Source organism: Schistocerca gregaria, chromosome 1 (genome assembly GCF_023897955.1).
Source record: "Schistocerca gregaria isolate iqSchGreg1 chromosome 1, iqSchGreg1.2, whole genome shotgun sequence".
In the NCBI taxonomy this organism is placed as follows: Eukaryota; Metazoa; Arthropoda; class Insecta; order Orthoptera; family Acrididae; genus Schistocerca; species Schistocerca gregaria.
The window spans coordinates 580,042,135-580,061,510 of record NC_064920.1 but is presented as its reverse complement, the minus strand read 5'-3'; the positions used below and the strand labels follow the sequence as shown (position 1 = coordinate 580,061,510).

Genomic DNA, 19,376 nt, shown 5'->3' with positions numbered 1-19,376 from the left:
AGCAGTATATTTGAAGTATCTCAGTTTGCTCGGTTCTCACAAATGGGAACCGGAAGTGCCAACAATGAAACTAGTATGGCATGTTTGCTACACATTAAACTAACAGAATAAATTCTAGTGCAAGAAATTATGGCCATAAAAATTTATGGTCATTCTTTATTGAACAGCCCTCGTATAATATGCTATTAACGAATGCATTTACCAAATATTTTTGAAACTCAAAACATATTTTATAAAAAAAAATCATCAATTTTTGAAAATATAATATAATTAGATACATACAAAAAGTTTTCTAACCAGGTGGCGACAGGAGAAAACACATATAAGGGTTAAAGAAATATGCAAGATTCCGAAGCCAGTGGCCCCTCCTCCTGCCACAAAGGTTGAAGGATAAGGAAGAGGGATGAAAGGAAAGGACTGGCAAGGTTTAGGAAATTGGGAGAGTTTGGAAAAGACATTAATAACCAACTCAGGTCAGGGCAGACTTATCAGATGGTATGAGAATAAAAGACTGATTGTTGTGGATTGCACGAGAAAAGATTTGAAAATCTGAGAGCTTAAGGGTGGAAGATGGGGTACTAAGAAAGACAGAGATAACTGATAAAACATCGTACATGAGGTGATAAGAATAAAATGCTAAATGCATTATACATGCTGGATGTGAGGGGCAGGGAAAAATAGAAAAGTCAAAAAATATAAGATACAGAAAACTAAAATGGAATGAAAAAAGGAACAGTTACTGAGAAGAACCACTGAGACCGTAAATTAAGGCCAGGCAGGTGGTGAGAACTGAGGACATGTTGTAACACCAGTCTCCACCAGCGGATTTCTGAGAAACTTGTGTCTGAGGGAAAATTCGGATGGCACATGTGGTGAAATAGGCACTGAGGTAACAACTATCACGTTGCAGAGCATGCTCTGCAACAGGATATTGTGTATTAGTAGTACTCATTCTCTGTCTATGTCCATTCATCCTAACTGATAACTTGGTGATAGTCATACAACTGTAGCAGGCAGAACTTTGTTCACATAACAGTTGGTACACTATACGGGTTGTTTCATGTGGTGGCTCTCCCTTTGATAGTATATGTTTCGCCACTTACAAGGCTGGTATAGGTGGTAGTAGTAGAAGTGAGCAGAGGGCAAGTCTTACAGCGGGGATGGTCACAGGGGCAGGAGATATAGGGTAGGGAAATGGATAGACCTCGGTTCAGGTTACGACTTTAGGAAGTCGTAGCCTTGTCGAAGTAGCTGATTAATACATACAAGACCAAGATAATACTGAGTGACAACAGGTGTACTCTAAGCTGTTTTCTGAAGACATCAGCAATACTAGGATTGGTGTGATGCCCAGGAAATCTGCTTTTGAACTAGGCTGGTAGGACAAACGCATCGAGTGAAGGACGAGGGGAGAATGGTGATGTATTGCTGTAAAGAGTCTGCATCTGAGCAAATATGTCAAGGCTATATGGCAGGGAATGTTTGACATGTAAAGGAAGACTACTGTCAAAATGTAAGTAGTACGCTTGTTTTTCAGAAGGTTTAATGTGAACAGACTATGTATTCGACCCTTTGAAAATGAGGTGAATGTCAAGGAGAGTAGCATGGGATTCGGAATAAGACTAGGTGAAATTTAATTTGGGGAATGTGTTAAAGAGATACCAAAAATTTTAAGATGTCAGCCTCACTCAGAGTCCATGTGGCAAAAATATCATCAATGTAACTAAACAAAATCAGAGGCTGAAGGCTTATGGATCCGACTGAAACTCCCTTCAAACAACTCACGAAAATGTTGGCATAGGAAGGTGTCATCCTACCTGGGAATCACAACATCTATTGCAGTTAACTTTCTGAAGATCTTGCAGGCATGTGATTTGTCTTGCCTCATTACCTCAAGGACCAAGAATGAAATATCACCATTATTTTTTATCTCTAAAGCGGAACTGATTATTACTCATCTTCAATTTGACCTATGAGCAAATCCATGTTGTCTGTATACTATTTGTATTATGTTATCCTTTCTATTAAAGGATCATCAGATTTAAAAAAAAAAAAAAAATCTTCCAGATTCTTAATAAAAATTTCCGCCATTGTGCCCAGAATAGTTGAATCCATAACTAGTCCATTTTCCTGGAAGTAATATTTGTTATTAAATGAAAATAGTTAAAATCAGTTACTAGACACAGGAGTCCTGCTTATAAATTGCCAAATCTACTCAACCATTTCCCTAGGACAATTAAATGGTTGGTAACAGCTACTCTGAAAGGAACAGTACAGCCCTGATTAACAAAATTATAGATAAGCCAGAACTGAATCCTTCAGACTAGTCTCCCTGGTCATTAAAAACTTGCATGCTAATATTCCAGTGGATAATATAATTGAGATAATTGAAAATAATCTTCTCAAGCATAAAAAAGGTATCGAGATAGGAAATGTTGGAATTCACCAAGCTGATGTGGTTTGCCACTGATTTTAAACTTTTTTGTTTAATAACAAATTTTACATTCGCAAAATGGGCTAGCTATGGGTTCAAGTATTTTAGGCACAATGGCAGATATTTTCACTAACAATCTGGAAGAAATTTAAAATCTGCTGATCCTTTAACTATAGCAATACCAAGGTATTTTGCACCACACACTATAAAAAAAGTAGTTGAATTATATTAACACCATAGTTTTTAAAGAGTTATTAGTGCACAAGTATGATCCAGAACCTGAAAGTACCTTTTTGCACACTATTAGCAACGTCAATAGATTGCCAATAATATGTACAAATGACTTTACACACAAAAAAAATCGTTCATTGTTGTTGAAGTTTACTGTCTACTTATTTTTTAAAGGAATGTTGATGTACAAAAATGACCCTGAACCTGGAAATAATGAATACAACTTTCACTGGGGAAAGCGACATCTGCTATTGAGACTTAAATTTTTGTGTTAAGTTTAACTGAAAAATTTGAGACATATATGGAATCTGGTAAAAACAATGAAGCTTTTTTCAGTTTTTTAAAAGTAAGTGATCAAATTAAAATACTTACCCTCCCCCCCCCCCCCCCCCAAAAAAAAAAAAAATCCCGCAGTATCACAGAGGTTAATGAAACAGGTAACATATTACATACACTACATAGACAACATTCCACTCCTCATAGATGGAACTGAAGAAAACACTTATAAAATAGTTTGTAAATTTAATGGGAGTTTGTAAATTTAACAGGAGTTTGTAAATTTAATGGATTTAAAAAAAATCCACAGCAGACCTCTAAAATAATGGCTGTGTTTCATTCTTGGGCCCTGAGATAAATGAAGCAAGACAAATTGCACACCTTCAGAATCCTCATTACCTGAACTGCAACCCATGTGGTTTCCAACCAGTCTTGCCACTCTATAAGGAAGTAGCATTTAGAGGCTTGGTGAACAGTAAATAGTGTTCCAATGAGTGCAGCAGATAGGTTACATGAATTAATCTTTATTCACAGATAGAAGTAAATAACGGACATGATGTGAAGATTACCCGTAGGGGGCCAGAAGAAATGGGAAGAGGAAACAGCAAAGGATAAGAAACTGGCGAACATTTTTTAACCATGCAGCATCCAGCTGGCATTCCCAACAACAGATTTAATAGGATATAGTTTAAAGTATGAAGTTGGTAAAAGTATAAGTAAATCTGAACAGGCCGATGTTTATCAAATGGAGCACTCATGACATGAAGTGAAATGTATAGGAAAAACTGGTACAAAATTTTCAACAAGATGTAAGGAGCATGAAGAGACTTTTAGACTGGGCAACTATGGAAGATCTGTGGTTGAGGACTTAATGTTCACATAATTTCATGTGTTTTGAAACTTGGGACTTGGAGCGTTTTTGAAATTCATGTCTGTGTAGGATTAACTTCAACAGCTAGATGATGGACGCTCAACCCCCAAAACTCTTTGCTGAGGGTTATATTCCTAATATTAGTGATTGTAAGCTGAAGTTTTTATAACAATTATCTCAATATTATCACCTTCAGTGTTCAGATGGACATTATTAGAATCTTTACCAATGTATTGACCAATTCAAAAGCAGCCAAACAAGTGCAACCAATGAAGAAAGAGCAGGACCATCCACTACTGATGGCAACAATGTGCAACTCTCTGACCTTACTTTGAAAAACCAATGAGTGACTGTTGATGAAGTGGCATGCCAAATGCAAACTAGTCTGGGTTCTGCATACATGATCATCCATAACTGGCTCAGCTTTAGTAATATCTGCGACTAATGCATCCCAAAACAACTTAATGTGCAAGGACCAATTAAGGAATACTACCAGGAAAAAGGGTAAACAGTAAATGTTACAGTGATTTTCTTTACAAGCCAAAGCCTGCAATTTTAGACAACTGTTGAGGTTTACTGTCAAATGGTTTTCTTTCCTTGCCCAACGAAGCATGCCCACACACACATTACTGCCCATACTTTTCAGAATATGAATTTCAACATAATGGAACATCCTGAATACGGTATTCATATCGTCCATTCAGATTTCCATTTTTTTTTGTACATTTAGAGATGGTTTAGGAGCCTGTCAATTTACTTCCTTTTTTTCTGAAGGAATTGAAAAGGCTGTGCAACAGTGAACCAACTACACTGAAAAGCAAGTTGACTAGGTTGCAAAATGTCATCATAAATTTTGTACTGTAGTATTAAATCAGAACATATGTAGTGCGTATGCTTTATGACTTGCTCTCATGAATTCATTCTTTCAATAATCTAACTCTGATCACTACTATTGGTACACTTCTCCAGAATAAAAATATGTACCAATGAAATAAGACTAAAAATTGTGTGTTCAATTTCCCCATAGGGTAGCATATTTCCTACAATGGAATAACATCACACATAAGGAAGAATATAGTTTATATTGTGCATACCTGTTTTGCCTTTTCAGCTATTTGTTCCTGGCTTCCAATTGAATTGTCATAAAGAGCAGAGATAGAATGTTGCCGTGCATGAAATCGAGGTGCCACACTTACAGTAGATGTTTTGTGCTTCACAACAGAACTTGGAGGTAAGCTTCTCTCTGCTGTAGTCTGTGATGATAAGCGCAGACTACTACTCACAGAGTTTGTTCCAGTTGTAGCGGCGGTTGTGTCATTTGTAACAAATGACGTGCTAACTGTAAAGTCACAATTTCCATGGAATTAATACTGTATAAAATATAATAATAATCAGTCTGAACACAACCATTAAAAATTAAAAGTAGAAAGTAACCAGTTACAGAAGTCCTTAGCTTCTTTTAATATGTATGAGAAGTTCTAATCATTATTGTATAAAATCTCTCTTCATTTCATTTTTAAGGAAATTTTACTATCTTCATATTACTAACATTTGATGTAAAATCATTTCAAGTGTATCAATAAACCTGTATGTATTTCAGTTGCATCATGTATACTGATGAGTCTTCTATACATTAATTCAATGTTTTAAAAACAAAGATTTCAAGACTTACCAAGCGGGAAAGCGCCGGTAGATAGGCACAATGAATAACACACACAAACACACACACAGAACTTCGAGCTTTCGCAACCGGCGGCTGCTTCGTCAGGAAAGAGGGAAGGAAAATGAAAGATGAAAGGATGTAGGTTTTAAGGGAGAGGGTAAGGAGTCATTCCAATCCCGGGAGCGGAAAGACTTACCTTAGGGGGAAAAAAGGATACGTATATAGTCGCACACACACGCACGCACACACATCCATCCATGTGTATGGATGGATGTGTGTGTGTGTGTGTGTGTGTGTGTGTGTGTGTGTGTGTGTGTGTGTGTGTGTGTGTGCGTGCGTGCGTGCGTGCGTGTGCGAGTATATACCTCTTCTTTTTTCCCCCCTAAGGTAAATCTTTCCGCTCCCGGGATTGGAATGACTCCTTACCCTCTCCCTTAAAACCCACATCCTTTTATCTTTCCTTTTCCTTCCCTCTTTCCTGACGAAGCAGCCGCCGGTTGCGAAAGCTCGAAATTCTGTTTGTGTGTTTTATTCATTGTGCCTAACTACCAGCGCTTTCCCGCTTGGTAAGTCTTGGAATCTTTGTTTTTAATATATTTTTCCCATTTGGAAGTTTCTTTCTATTTTATTTACATCATCATTTAATTCAATGTTTTATGTATGTAACTAATGAGATAGGCCTAATAAAATTCTGATTCTGAATTTCACTCAAAATTCTCTTCACAGAAATAGTATACATGTACAATATCAGTCCCCTACACCTTTGTGCAAGACATCTGCACAACATAAATTTAAAGTCCCCCGCCATGTTTTCCTGTCTGTGTGTGAATTACTGTAGGGATTTTGATACGGTTCTCACTAATAGATTGATTTATAAGGAAGATTTGTAAAAATAATTTACAACTGTTACACCTGACAAATTATCCAGCCATACATACTTATACCCAAAGTAAATTAGGAAAATGGGTGAAATAATTTAAAGTTTTCGAACTTTCGGAAAATACTCATAGTGGATGTAGTAGTATCAGGCATAAAAGTTCCCTCACCTACTGGGTGAGCATCATCCACCACAATCCCTAATTCAATTTTTTTTCTACCTTTTCTTCCAATTTTTACAAAAATCGCTTCTAGAAGACATCCATTATGACAAAAAAAAAAAAAAAAAAAAAAAAAAAAAAAAAAAAAAAAAAAAAAAAACTTCTGGTGAAATTTTGCTAAAAGAAGGTCACAGGCATGTTGTTGCAGCCATGGGTGAAATGTTTTGCGAATTTTCTCGTCGATTTCTATTCGAGCACTTCTCAATTCAACAGGTTGAAAACTGGAGACAGAATGTACATTGCTTCAGATATGTGATCGCCTTCTGGCATTCCACAAATCCATCTGTTTAACACGCTGTCACTGAAAAGTCTTCCATGTGGAACATCCCCCAAAACTTCAAGTTCTTCATTAGACTTGTCCAATCACCATAGTGGTCTACGCTTCGTGCCAATACTTACCAGAAGCCTCAAACTGTGATAAAGCTTTCACTGATGAATTAATTAAACTCCATGGGTTCAGGAAACTTCCTGGCAGATTAAAACTGTGTTCTTGACAGACTTGAACTCTGGACCTTTGCCTTTCATGGACAAGTGCTCTACCAACTGAGCTACCCAAGCACGGCTCCCAACCCATCCTCACAGCTTTACTTCCGCTAATACCTCGTCTCCTACCTTCCACCTGGTGGAAGTAAAGCTGTGAGGATGGGGCATGAGTCATGCTTGGGTAGCTCAGTTGGTAGTGCACTTGCCCACGAAAGGCAAAGGTCCGGAGTTCAAGTCTCAGTCTGGCACACAGTTTTAATCTATCAGGAAGTTTCATATCATCGCACACTCCCCTGCAGAGTGAAAATTTCATTCCATGGGTTCATGATTTCTTTCAGCGTTCCCAAGTCAACAACTTGCATGTCTTAGCATAAGGAAAATGTACAGTTGTATGGAAGATAGGGAGTATAGCTCTCACACAATGTACAAGTAGATGTAGTTCCCTTGCACTCAGCCTGCATGAAATGTCTTGCAATACTATATGCGCAACTGTGAAGATCTCCCTCTTTGCTTAGCTTTAATATCATCCACTGTGCCAACAGATTGATTCATTAGCTTTTCTATCACTTGACTTTCCACACTGCTGAAGGCTGGAGTATTTTCACTCAAGTTAGAAAGACAATCTTCAAATGTCACTCCTCTTCCCCCATCACTGGCATTTCTGCCACTCTGATGGTGGAAGAAGCACAAAATACTGTGTAGTTAGCCTGAACTGTCCTTGGGTATGCATGGCAATAAGCATGTGGGGAACAGAAGCAGCAGCTTGTTCTCCAATAGTTGAGACTCTGCTGTCTTTCATTAAAAAGCACTTTGCTCCTAGAAAAGATATTATCAATTGAGTGAATGCCTTTTAATCGCATAACTAAATCAGAAAATAGGTCATTCTCTCCATTAGTTTCCACATCAAATATATCTTTAGTTTTCATGTAGAGTGGTCAGTCAACTGGCACAAAAATGGTTTGTTGTACAATTCACCTAATCTCCATGATGGCATAAGATAAAACAGTTAATATGGTGTTACAGTCTATGGGTGGGTTGTTGTTGAAGAGAAATGCTAATACCTGCAATTTAGTGTAAGGTTCACCAGCTGTAATTTTCTCCGTAAAACTCTGCCAAGCAGGACTAGAAGGTTGCCGTAAGAACTTCCCCATCATCCAAGCAAAATCATGATTGCAAGGCACTGTCACTTTAATGAATTTCCTTCAGAGCTGGAATTCCACAGAACAATTTTTTCAATTCCAACTCCATCCTGCCTTCAGAACGATAGCAAAGTATAAGAGGGTAATAAAGAAGTATCTCTTCACAGGTGTACAGTCCAGAATTGGTATGCCAATCTGGCAAAATCTATGTGAGCACTGAGGCAATCATCCCACTTATGCACCAGGTTGAAGACACCCATTTGGTAAAACACTGTGCCCTGCTGTGTGAAAAAGTCCTTAACAGCCTGGTGCACATCATTGTCCAACAAGAATCATTGACCATTCAAGGCCCTTTTTAAGAGAGTCAAGGTGTGATATCCACATGGGGAGACATCAGGAATACAGGGTGGGTGCTCAGGTGCCTCCCACTTGAGTTAGCATAAAATCTGCATTACAACATTTGCAATATGGGGACATGTGTTATCGTGAAGCAGCAGCATCCTGTGTCGCATTTTTCCCAGGTATGGTATTCAACAGACGTGCTGCCCCATACACATTCTTCCTTCTCCTATGTGAATGTCTACTGGTGTTTGTCCTACAGCACCCAAGAAAAGAATAACAGCAAGTTGTTCGCATAGTTCATGTTTCCGCATTTACTACATGCATGTTGAAAGACATGAATACCACACTCATCCACAGTACTTACATACCCACATTGGAGTTGTGCCACAACGAATATAGGCTGTAACAATGCCCTCAAACAGCAATTTTTTGATCACTCCTTATAATATTTTGGGCACTTGATGTTTTATTAGAGCTGCAGATGAGAGAGTTTTATTACTTTCTGATTTTTTGCAGTGCTTCCAGCAGTCATACACCTGATTCCACCCATAACATGAAATATACTTTTACCTTTCATTGTTTGAGAACAAATCATGAGAAATACCTGGTTTCTAGAACTGAACAGCAGAAGCCTCAAAAGCCATACTACTAGGACAAGCAGAAATCCATGTTTGAGTCAATTTCAACAATGTTTTTTGATCTTATTTTATGAAAAAATTACATTGCAAGACCAAGTTGCAATGGGGAGATGAATAAATCAATGCTCTTAGCAGACAATCACGTGGAATATTGCTGTAGATTTTCTCACATGGGATTGTTCACTACCTTTCTTCTTTGACACAACCACACCCTATACAATTTCTTGTATAGTTTCAGGAACCATAAAACCAGCACTCTCAGTCAAGTCGGTGACTTCTGGATATTTGACAATTCTGTAAGGAGTCATTCTTCTGTCTTCATGGTTAATGTCTTCAGCTATTTCCACTTTCTTCGTACACTTTTCTTTTTATTGATAGTGCATCCTTTGTACCACTGGTTGAACAGTTTGCAGCCACTGCCATGAAAACAAACAACGGAGGAAGGTAAATGGGGGTAGGGAAAGAGGTGTGCGTTGTGGCTAACAGGACTCCGACACTGTAGTATTCAGTCAATTTGTATTTTAGCGTCTTTATGGTTATTGTATCTCCTTCTGGAAGACATTCTCTGGATTGGTGGTTGGTTTGGAGATTAAAGAGACTACGCTGCGTGGTTATCATTCCCTTTTTCCTTAGTCACACATGTCTCAGAATAAAACCATACCCCCAAAGGAACCCAATTGCTTGAAATTCAGGGAAGGAACAAAAAGTGTAAAACTATGTGTCTAACTATATTGAAGGAGGACGTAAAAGTATAAAGCCAAAACTGAAAACATTAATGAAAAGGAAAAAAACAATAAAAGATATTAAAAACGAGAAAGTAGATGGCCTTGACTGGCTGATGCCAAGAATAAAAAAGGATGAGCCTGCCATTCTAGAACACACTAAAATCCCCAGCCTAAAGGCAAAAAGCAAGAGAAACACAGATGGTGAAAAGATGAACACTAATTCGAACAGGCAGCACGACAGGGAGCGAGGCAGGTTAAAACACAGGTAGGATGAAGGCCTGGGAGGGAAGGCCACTCAGACTGAGTGACAAAAAAACTCTCGAATAAAATTTAAAATTAGTTCAGCCACAGGGGCATTGTCACCTAACACCACACGTAGTGTGTCAGGAAGATTAAAAGTCTGCCTTAAGGTGGCTAAAGATGGACACTCCAACATGATGTGGACCACTGTCAAAAGTGAACCACAGCAACACTGGGAAGGGCCCTCATCGACACAGCAGTTGATAGGGAGTCAGCCAACTATGACTGATGCAGAGCCGGCAAAGGACAATGGAGTCCTTGTGATAGGCTCACATGTAGAACGACACATTCGTCATCTCCTTTACATAAGTAACTTATTTAGCAAAGTCAGGGAGCACCATTCCACATTCCATAGCCCAAAACTTTACGATGTCAGACCAATAGGAGATTACTTTCTACTGTGCCAATCTCCAGACTCTGTTTATGAATAGCCTCTTTGGCCAGCCTATCGGCAAGTTCATTTCCCAGGATTTTTACATGTCCCGGGGCCATATGAAAACCACTGCCTGTCCACATTGTTTGAGGACGTAAACAGATTCTTTGGTAGCCATTACCAAAGAATGGTGAGAATAGATATGGTCGAGAGCTTGTAAGGCGCTCAAGGAGTCGCTTAAGGTGAGGAAAGACTCCCCGGTGCTGTAACAGGTATGCTCAAGAGTGCAAGGGATGGCAACTAACTCTGCAGTGAAAACCCTGCAGCCATCTGGAAAGGAGTACTGTTCATTATGATCTCCATGTGCAGAAGTGAACCCAATATGACCATCAACCATCAGTGAAAATTTCCTCTACCCTGGGGCATGTCAAGAATAGAGGGAAATAGGTGGTGGAAGACTGCTGTGGTTGAAGTATACACCTTGGAGGTATAGTGAGTGGACCCAGAGGATAGGTGGTAATGGGAAAGACTCGAGTTCAGTAAAAAGGAACTGGACAGGGGCGGCAATTGTAATCCCTGATTTAGGCCACTGTTGCAGATGGTTTGCAGTGTTAGGGAAAAGGAGATAGTAATTTCGATATTGAAGTGAGCTCTGAAAGTGCACGGTAGAATTGGCAAGCAGTTGTTGTTGTCTAATCCACAATGGAGGAACCACATCTTCTATGACCATGCTGTCCACTGGGCTTGTTCGAAAAGGTCCCATCACACGTATTCCATAATGGTGTATAGGGTCCAGCATCCATAGTGCTGAGGGTGGCGCTGAACCATTTGCCAGGCTTCCATAGTCAAGATGGGTTTGTACAAGGGCTTTGTACAGCAGTAACTGTTTAGGGCAATCTGCACCCCAGACATGACTCAGGCATTGAAGAATGTTACGGTGCTGCTTATGGTGACAAAGATGGAGAACCCAAATTAAGTAGATGTCGAAAACCAGGCTTAAAAAGCGATAAGAGTCCACAACATTAATGATACTGTCATAAGATAAAGCAGTGGGTGAGGGTGAACTGTACAATGGCAACAAAAGTTCATGATGTAAGTTTTGGTGGCAGAAAACTGAAAGCCGTGGTTAGGGCCCATTAATGCATCTTTTGTATGGTTCCCTGTAGGCGACATTCAGCCACACCAACTGTAGAGGAGCAAAAGGAAATGTGAAAGTCGTCAGCACACAAAAATGGTAATACTGACGACCCCACAGCTGCTGTGAGGCCTTTAATGGCCAATAAAAAGAGGGGGTCTCTCAGTACAGAGCCCTCTGAGACCCCATTCTCTCAAATATGGGGGCTCCTGTGTGAAGCACTGACTCAAACTCTGAAGGTGAAGAGCGATAAAAAGTTCTGTATAAAAATCGGGAGCAGGCCCCAGAGACCCCACTCGTGCAATGTAGCGAGGATGCGATGCCACCAGGTGATGTCTAGGCTTTCGTCACGTCAAAACAGACGGCAATAAGATGATGATAGCAGGACAAGGCGTTTTTGGATATCAGACTCCAGGTATATAAAGTTGTCAGTGATGGAGTGACCTTGGCAAAAGACACCCTGAGACGGAGTCAGAAGGCCCTGAGGCTCAAGGCACACAACTGCTGGCATGCAGCAGGCACAGAACATTGGTGAAACTAACAGGACGATATCTATATGTAGTGGGTTCTTATCAAGTTTTAGCACTGGAACCATGATACATTCTTGCCATTGTGATAAAAATTTGCCATCGTTCCAGATGTGGTTGAAGATGACAGGGAGGTGGTACTGGTAATCCTCTGATAGATGTTTTCAAACATTTAAGCATTTGGGGATAGATACGGTCTAGCCCACGAGCTGTTTTGGGACAGTGTCCACGAGCATTGAAAAATTCACACTCACTGAATGGAGCATTATATAACTCAGGGTGGTGTGCAGTAACACACAAGTATTGTCATTCCACTCGCTGTTTTAGGGTATGAAAGGCAGGTTGGTAATTCTCAGACACAGAAGTTTGTGAATAATACCCAGCAAAACACTCTGCAATTGCATCTGGGTCGGTGTAGATAGCTCCATTCACGGAAATCACAGTTATACCTACATGTGTCCAATACCCATAATGGCACCTGATCTTAGTCCAAACCTGGGACGGAGAGGTTAGTGTTCCATTGGTGGGGACATATCGTTCCCAATACTCCTGCTTCCGTCATTTGATTAGCTGATGGACTCGAGCACGGGTCCAGGGATGGATGCCATTTAAAACGTTGGAGGGCTGCTGCGATTCCTGGTGACCACCAAGGCACTGTCTTCTGCCAGGGGCAACTTGAGAAACAAGGGATTGCCAATTCAGCTGCAGAACCAATGGTACTAGTAGTGTTCTGAATCACCACATCAATGTTGCCACCCAATGGAGATCCAATGGTGGTAGCAGAGGTGTAGCATCCGAGTCAACCTTGGTAAGAGCCCTTCTGGGCAAGCATCCAGGTAAATGATGCCGGAGGAGGTACAGGAAGAGCAGAAAGTGGTCACTACCACAAGTCATCATGAGCTCACCTGTGGATAGATGGTAGAAGGCCAGGACTGCAAACAGTGTGATCAATCGCCGAGTATGTGCCACGCACCACACTGAAGTGAGTGGGGGGCACTTGCATTTAGGAGGCAAAAGTAGAGTTGAGTTAATAGAATCTCTACATCTTTACCACAGCCAGTAATCTTGGTTCCACCCCACCATGCATTATGGGTGTTGAAATCACCCAAAAGCAGGAAACGTGGGGGGAGTTGAGAAACTAGTGCAACCAAGACATGTTGTGGAATGTCATCATCTGGAGGAAGGCAGATGGTAATTTCCTGCATTGTCCTCACCCTGACAGCTACAGCTTCGAAAGTATTTGAAGGGGCATAGGTTCGCTATATACGGAGGTAAGGACATATATATACACATATACCACCAGACACCCTGTTATAGTTATTTCGTGTTTTTGTAACATTCCCGACAGCCACAAAGGGCGGGGACCCGCATTCCTGGAAACCAGATTTTGTGAATGGCAATGCAGAAAGCAGGTGTAATGCTTAAGAGTTGTCACAGCTCTGTCTGGTGGTGGAAGAAACAGCCGCAATTCCACTGTTGTGGGGGAAGGCTTGAAGGGACCAAGGAGGCAGTTTAGGCCTCATGGTCACCTACCGCCACCAGTTGAGTACTTTTATCCACTATTTCCATTACAGCTGAGGTGTCAGTGAGACCTTGGTCCTTGAGGAATGCTAAAATCTCCACCTCATCCTTAAACGTGAAGCTGACAGGGAGGGTACAGGTGGGGGCCACTGGAGTCTCTCATTTCCTTACAGTCTTCGTCTTGGTCAGCTTGCCCCCTCACTGGTCTTTACTGGCTTGTTGGGAGGGCTTCTCCAATGTAACTTCAGGTACAGATGAAGACTGTGAAGCTCTTCAACCAGCAGCTTTTAGCTCCTTCAGGCACTGGCTGGTATACACTTTTGCGTGGAGGGAGATGTTGGAAGGTAGAGATCCAACAGACCCTTCACTGTGAGAGCCAGTGGAGGCTGTTGCTTCTCCGGATAGTGGATAAGGGGATCGGGACCGATTGCCATGGCATTTGAGGGGGGGGAGCAGTTATCAATGGAAGAGGTGCCCCAATCAGCAAGAGGGGGATGTAGTTGGGCTGCCCTGAGGGCCCACTATAGGCTTAACCGAGGAGACTACCATTGCCAGCGAGGGCGGTGTCGTAGTATTAAGATGACAGGATGACAGCATTCAAATGGGGTTCAATCCTTCATATTTCTGTTTAGCCTCTCAGTAAGTCAGCTTTTCAAGAGTCTTGCACTCCGTAATTATCCTCTCCTTTCGGAGTACTGTGCACTCCACAAAACAGGGAGTGTGTGGTGCTCTCTACAATTGACACAGGAGAGAGGAGGGTCACATGGAGTATTCGGATGCAGTGGACGTCCGCAGTCTCTACATGTGGTGCTGGAATTGCAATGCAAAGACATGTGCCCGAATTTCCAGCATTTAAAGCACCACAAAAAGAGGGGGGAGGGGGGGGCATGTATGGTTCTATGTCGTATTGGTATATCATCACCATGACCATTTCAGGTAACGAATCACCCACAGAGGCCAAATTGAAGGCGCTGGTAATAATCCTATTATCTTTAGGTCCCCTATAAATGTGCTGCACAAGGTGAACACCCCTTCATTCTAAATTGCCAAATTGGCACATAAATTGTTGTCAGACTGCAACAGGAGGTTTCAATGGAAAATAATCCCTTGGGCCATGTTTAGGCTTTTATGGGGAGCGACAGAAATGGGAATATCATACAGCTTGTCACAGGCAAGCAAAGACTGTGACTGGGTTGGGTATGCTGCCTGAATGAGGACAGATCCATTGCACATTTTGGACAGCACTGTCACTTCCCCAAACTTATCCTCTAGATTTTCTACTAAAAATAGAGGCTTTGTAACCAGAAAAGATCCCCATCCGTTCTGCTGCATACCAAATACCGAAGTGAATACTGCTATTTTCTCGCTGCACTCCTTTCCTCCCATAGCATAGTTAGGGAGAGGAATGATTTGGAGTCATGCGAGTTGGCTCTTTAGTCTACCTTCACTTTCTTAGAGACTGCTGGGGGACATCTCGTCACCAGCAAAAGTTGTCTTGGTCCGCTTCATTGTGGATCATCCGCCCTAATGCCACCACTCCAACTTAGGGCTCTCCCCACGGGCAGTACCCAGACTCAGCAAAGGCAACCTGGCAGGATGGCCATTGCTGGTAGTTCTGATGTCCCAGGTAGAAAGGCATCTACTCCTTGACATACGTGGGGAAGTTGCAGCTCAGGCATCAACAGTGTGATATTCCTATGTTGCCAGGGGCTACAACCAAAAGGGGAAAAGTCGGCCCCTCCACAACAGACTGGCTACCGTGATGGATATTGGGTGCAAAGAAATCTAATATTGTCATGGGGGCAAAAGAGGACAGCAGACAACAGAGGTAAATTATATAATACCCCATAAGGTGTCCTCACCCAAGTAGCTAGATTATCAGTGGAGTTGCAGAGCCATGAAATAATAGGTGCAGAAGGTGTATATGACACACAACGTAAGGTATCATTCCCCAAATGGCCTGCACTTTTGAAAAATTTGGAAGTGTTGAGGTCTAACTCTAAAGGGGACCATAATACTGAAGGCTGAAAAGTAGAAGACTTCTTTTATTTGCCACTTGCAACAAGCAGGAATACAATGGGCCTATTCTAACTCCCACCCAAAGGGGGGCATTCATTGGGTTACTGCAGTAAACTGTACAGTGAAAACTGACATTCCTTTGATGAATCTACAAAATTTCATACTTCTTGAAAAGAAGCATCAGAGTTGGTATAATGAAAGCAGCCACTTTTTCGAACGGAGGAGGAGTCAGCACTAATTTAGCATAGCAATCTTGATGATAATGGACTTCTACAGCTACTAAACACAAAACACTGTTGATACATTTGGTAACCTTTCTACCAAAATTGTCTTCATGTACCTGTGCTTTCTCAGGCAGTGTGTGTTCCAAAGTTAAAGAACGAACTTCAAACATTCCACAAGAGGGTTTTTTCCCAAGCCTCTAAGTCACATTTTTCAGCACATATTAATCTTTTTTGAAACTGAAAATATAAGACAAAAACGATCTTAAACTTCTATCATCTGCATGTGTAGCTTTGTGGTTAATTAGTTTCTTTACATTATGTTGACATAGTTTCAATCACTCCAACATTTTTAGAAGAGAGTGGGCCTTATCCTTCCATTCTGCAAGTATCAAAGTGACTCTCCATCATTTTTGGTGTCTCTCCTTCCAAAATAGATGTACCGCAAATTAAACAAGCTTAGGGACCAGTATTATTCTTTTTACAGTCCACAGGAAAGACAGTAAGAAGAAACACTACACAACACAAAAACCTGAACTGCCCCACACATCCTAAACAAGCTTATGACATAACATCAATGACACTGGAAATATTTAGGGAAATATCATAACGACAGTGTTACGAGAATGATGAGTGAATAGGGACTTGCCATTTTCATTGTTGGGCATCTAATCTTGTTTTTAAAAAAATCATGAAACCTGCAAAAAATATGCATTGACAGAATACTATTCCAACTGTTATATCTCTAAAACAGTTCATGTGACTTTTTTGTGTAGACTTTTATGAGGAATATTTTTGAAATTACAGTTACCTTCTGAATATGAACCATTTTGTGCAAAAACTTTAAAAATGCAATAAACTGACCTAATTTTTAAAAACTGAAAATAATTGACCTTTTATCGGTGGGGGGGGGGGGGGGGGGGGGCGCACACATGACAACTTCTATGTTTCTTACTGCATATGAGTATTTCCCAAAGTTTCGAAAATTATAATTTGCTTCCCTCATTTGCAGTTTCTCTTTTTTTTCTAATTTTTCTGTGGTATAAGTGCATCCTGTGCAAAGCTGAGGCAGGTCGATAGTTCAGTATAATTAAATACATCACTTTCAAAGTGAATAAATCTCGACATGTTTCAAATGGAAAGTCCTTTTCTAATAAATTGTAAGCTACTGTACAATATTCCAATCTATACAAGGATGACACGAATAACAGAGTCAGAATTATGGATGTTGTTCACAATAATTATATTTTCTGAAAATCCACCTTTACAACATTAAAAAGAAATGTTACCTGGATCCAGGACTCTACTTAAGTGTTAACACATGCAGTTCAATTAGGATATTACCTTGCACTGGACTTGGTGACGATGAAACAGACGGAGGCACTTTCAAATCTGCATTCTGTGAAGCATTTGCTACAGTAGCAGACAATTGCTGTGTGAGGTCTTCATCATCATCGTCTGGATCGAGGCGGTGAGTACGAAGGAAATGTAGGAACTGTGGAGTGGATGGCTTTTTACGCCATATGTGATAGTCCATCATGTTGCCTCCAGCCTGTAGAAAAAAGGCCTCAGCAGCATGCTCCGCATACTGTTCACACAGTTCACGCATGCGTATTGTCTTTTGTTCCTGAACACTATGGCGCATGGCTGCAACTTCCTCATTTGGAGGAGGGCGTTCCTGAAGGTCAGACAGTCTGGCCCTCTTCCGCGGCACTGCAGCCTGCTGAACACCCGGACGTCCCGCTGGTGTCGTTGCTCGTTGTCTCGGTGGTGATGACAAAGAACTGACGAGGGTGGGATGTGATGATGAAACTGTTGCCATAGTTGGTTGACCAATGGCAACCAAGGACACAGTTCCTCTTCCAGGAAGTTCACTGCCATTTGCATTGTTTGACGTAAGTTGTAGGCTTCCAGCATGTCCTTGAGGCACTCCCAATACACTCAGTCTCCTAGATGGGGCAATATTTATTATCCGAGTTGTTCCTCCTTGCTGAATTGTAGCATTACTGGTCGCAATTGTGGGTATCACCTGAAAAATCAGAGTCCATTAAAATTATGACATACAAATGCCAAAAATGAAGAGAGAGATGTGAGCATAATTTTCGCAAGCTATTTTTCATTTTTCTTTTTAAACTAATTGCTCGAATATGCTGTAGTGCATACCCACAGGGGAGATGCTTACCAACTCTGCTCATGCAACTAATTAGCGGATTATAATAAACTTATAAAAATTTATATAATGAACATTTTAGATTTCGAAATGGGCAAATTCCTCAATCTTCTAGCATTTATGATGAAGCACTCTTACATTTCTAGTGATTAGAAGTAATCCCCCAACCCTAATTCTACGAAGAACTGAATCTATATCTATAAAACATCTTCCAACATCCAGTTACTTTACAGATGACGTAAAGGATAGTTGCCACTCACCATATAGTGGAGATGCTGAGTCGCAGATAGGCACAACAAAAAAGACCTCCATAAAATGAGGCCTTTGTAAAAAAAAGGACACACACACACACACACACACACACACACAGTGTGTTGTCATGTGTGAGAGCTGCATTCACTTTGTGTGTGTGTGTGTGTGTGTGTGTGTGTGTGTGTGTGTGTGTGTGTGTGGGTGGGTGTGGTTGAGGGTGTGTGTGTGTGGGTGCGCGCGCGGTCTCTTTCCAACAAAGGTCTTGCTGGCTGAAAGCTAATTCTGCGACAGTCTTTTTGTTGTGCCTATCTGCAACTCAGCATCTCCACTATATGGTGAATAGCAACTACTCTATTCATAATACTGTTGCATTTCATCCTGGATTTTCCATTGTTCAACTGCTTTACAAATTAGTTAGTGCATTAAATATAGTGCAAAGTGTTATCATTATCTAATACTGGATGAGTACAGTCTGGGTAATTTGCACAGTATTTTAAGAAAAGCTGGTTTTACATTCAGCTGTGTATATGACACCCTATCTTCTCTACTATGTGTTGCAAAATGATATAATTTTGTACGACCATTCAGTGATATATACATTGACTGTCTGCAAAATGTGTTGGAAATAGAGTCAGATGTAAAGAAGTAATAAATGTAAACATCTTTTTACTGCGTGAACAGAAAAAAGTGGTAAGTGATACACTTTTTTCCTTTCATTATTGTATGAGTGTTAGTGGGGGTTTAGACTTATTGTGCAAGACCTTTAACATACCCCTTGACTAGTTGATTACGACAGTATTTAAAATTTTTAAATTCGGTCAGTAGCCAGCTATATGAAATACTGAAAATTAAATAGCTGTCCCCAGAATTTTTTAGATAGGTATCCAACAACTGTAACTGGATGACGATTTTAGCCATTAAGTAATCCAGATATGCACAAGCTTATGTGTATCACTAAT

The 19,376-nt window shown here is 40.7% G+C and overlaps 1 protein-coding gene across 4 annotated transcripts in view; it reads right to left on the bottom strand.

Moving 5' to 3' along the window:
* LOC126356979 (helicase domino-like) overlaps positions 1–19,376 on the bottom strand; it is a 379,868-nt gene that overhangs the window by 341,293 nt on the left and 19,199 nt on the right. For all 4 annotated transcript variants that reach the window (XM_050007413.1, XM_050007415.1, XM_050007414.1 and 1 more), the window contains 2 exons: positions 17,340–18,024; positions 4,907–5,151 (listed from right to left, as the gene is read on the bottom strand). In XM_050007413.1, the coding sequence (XP_049863370.1) occupies positions 4,907–5,151; positions 17,340–18,024 (930 nt within the window). The remainder of the gene's footprint in view (positions 1–4,906; positions 5,152–17,339; positions 18,025–19,376) is intronic.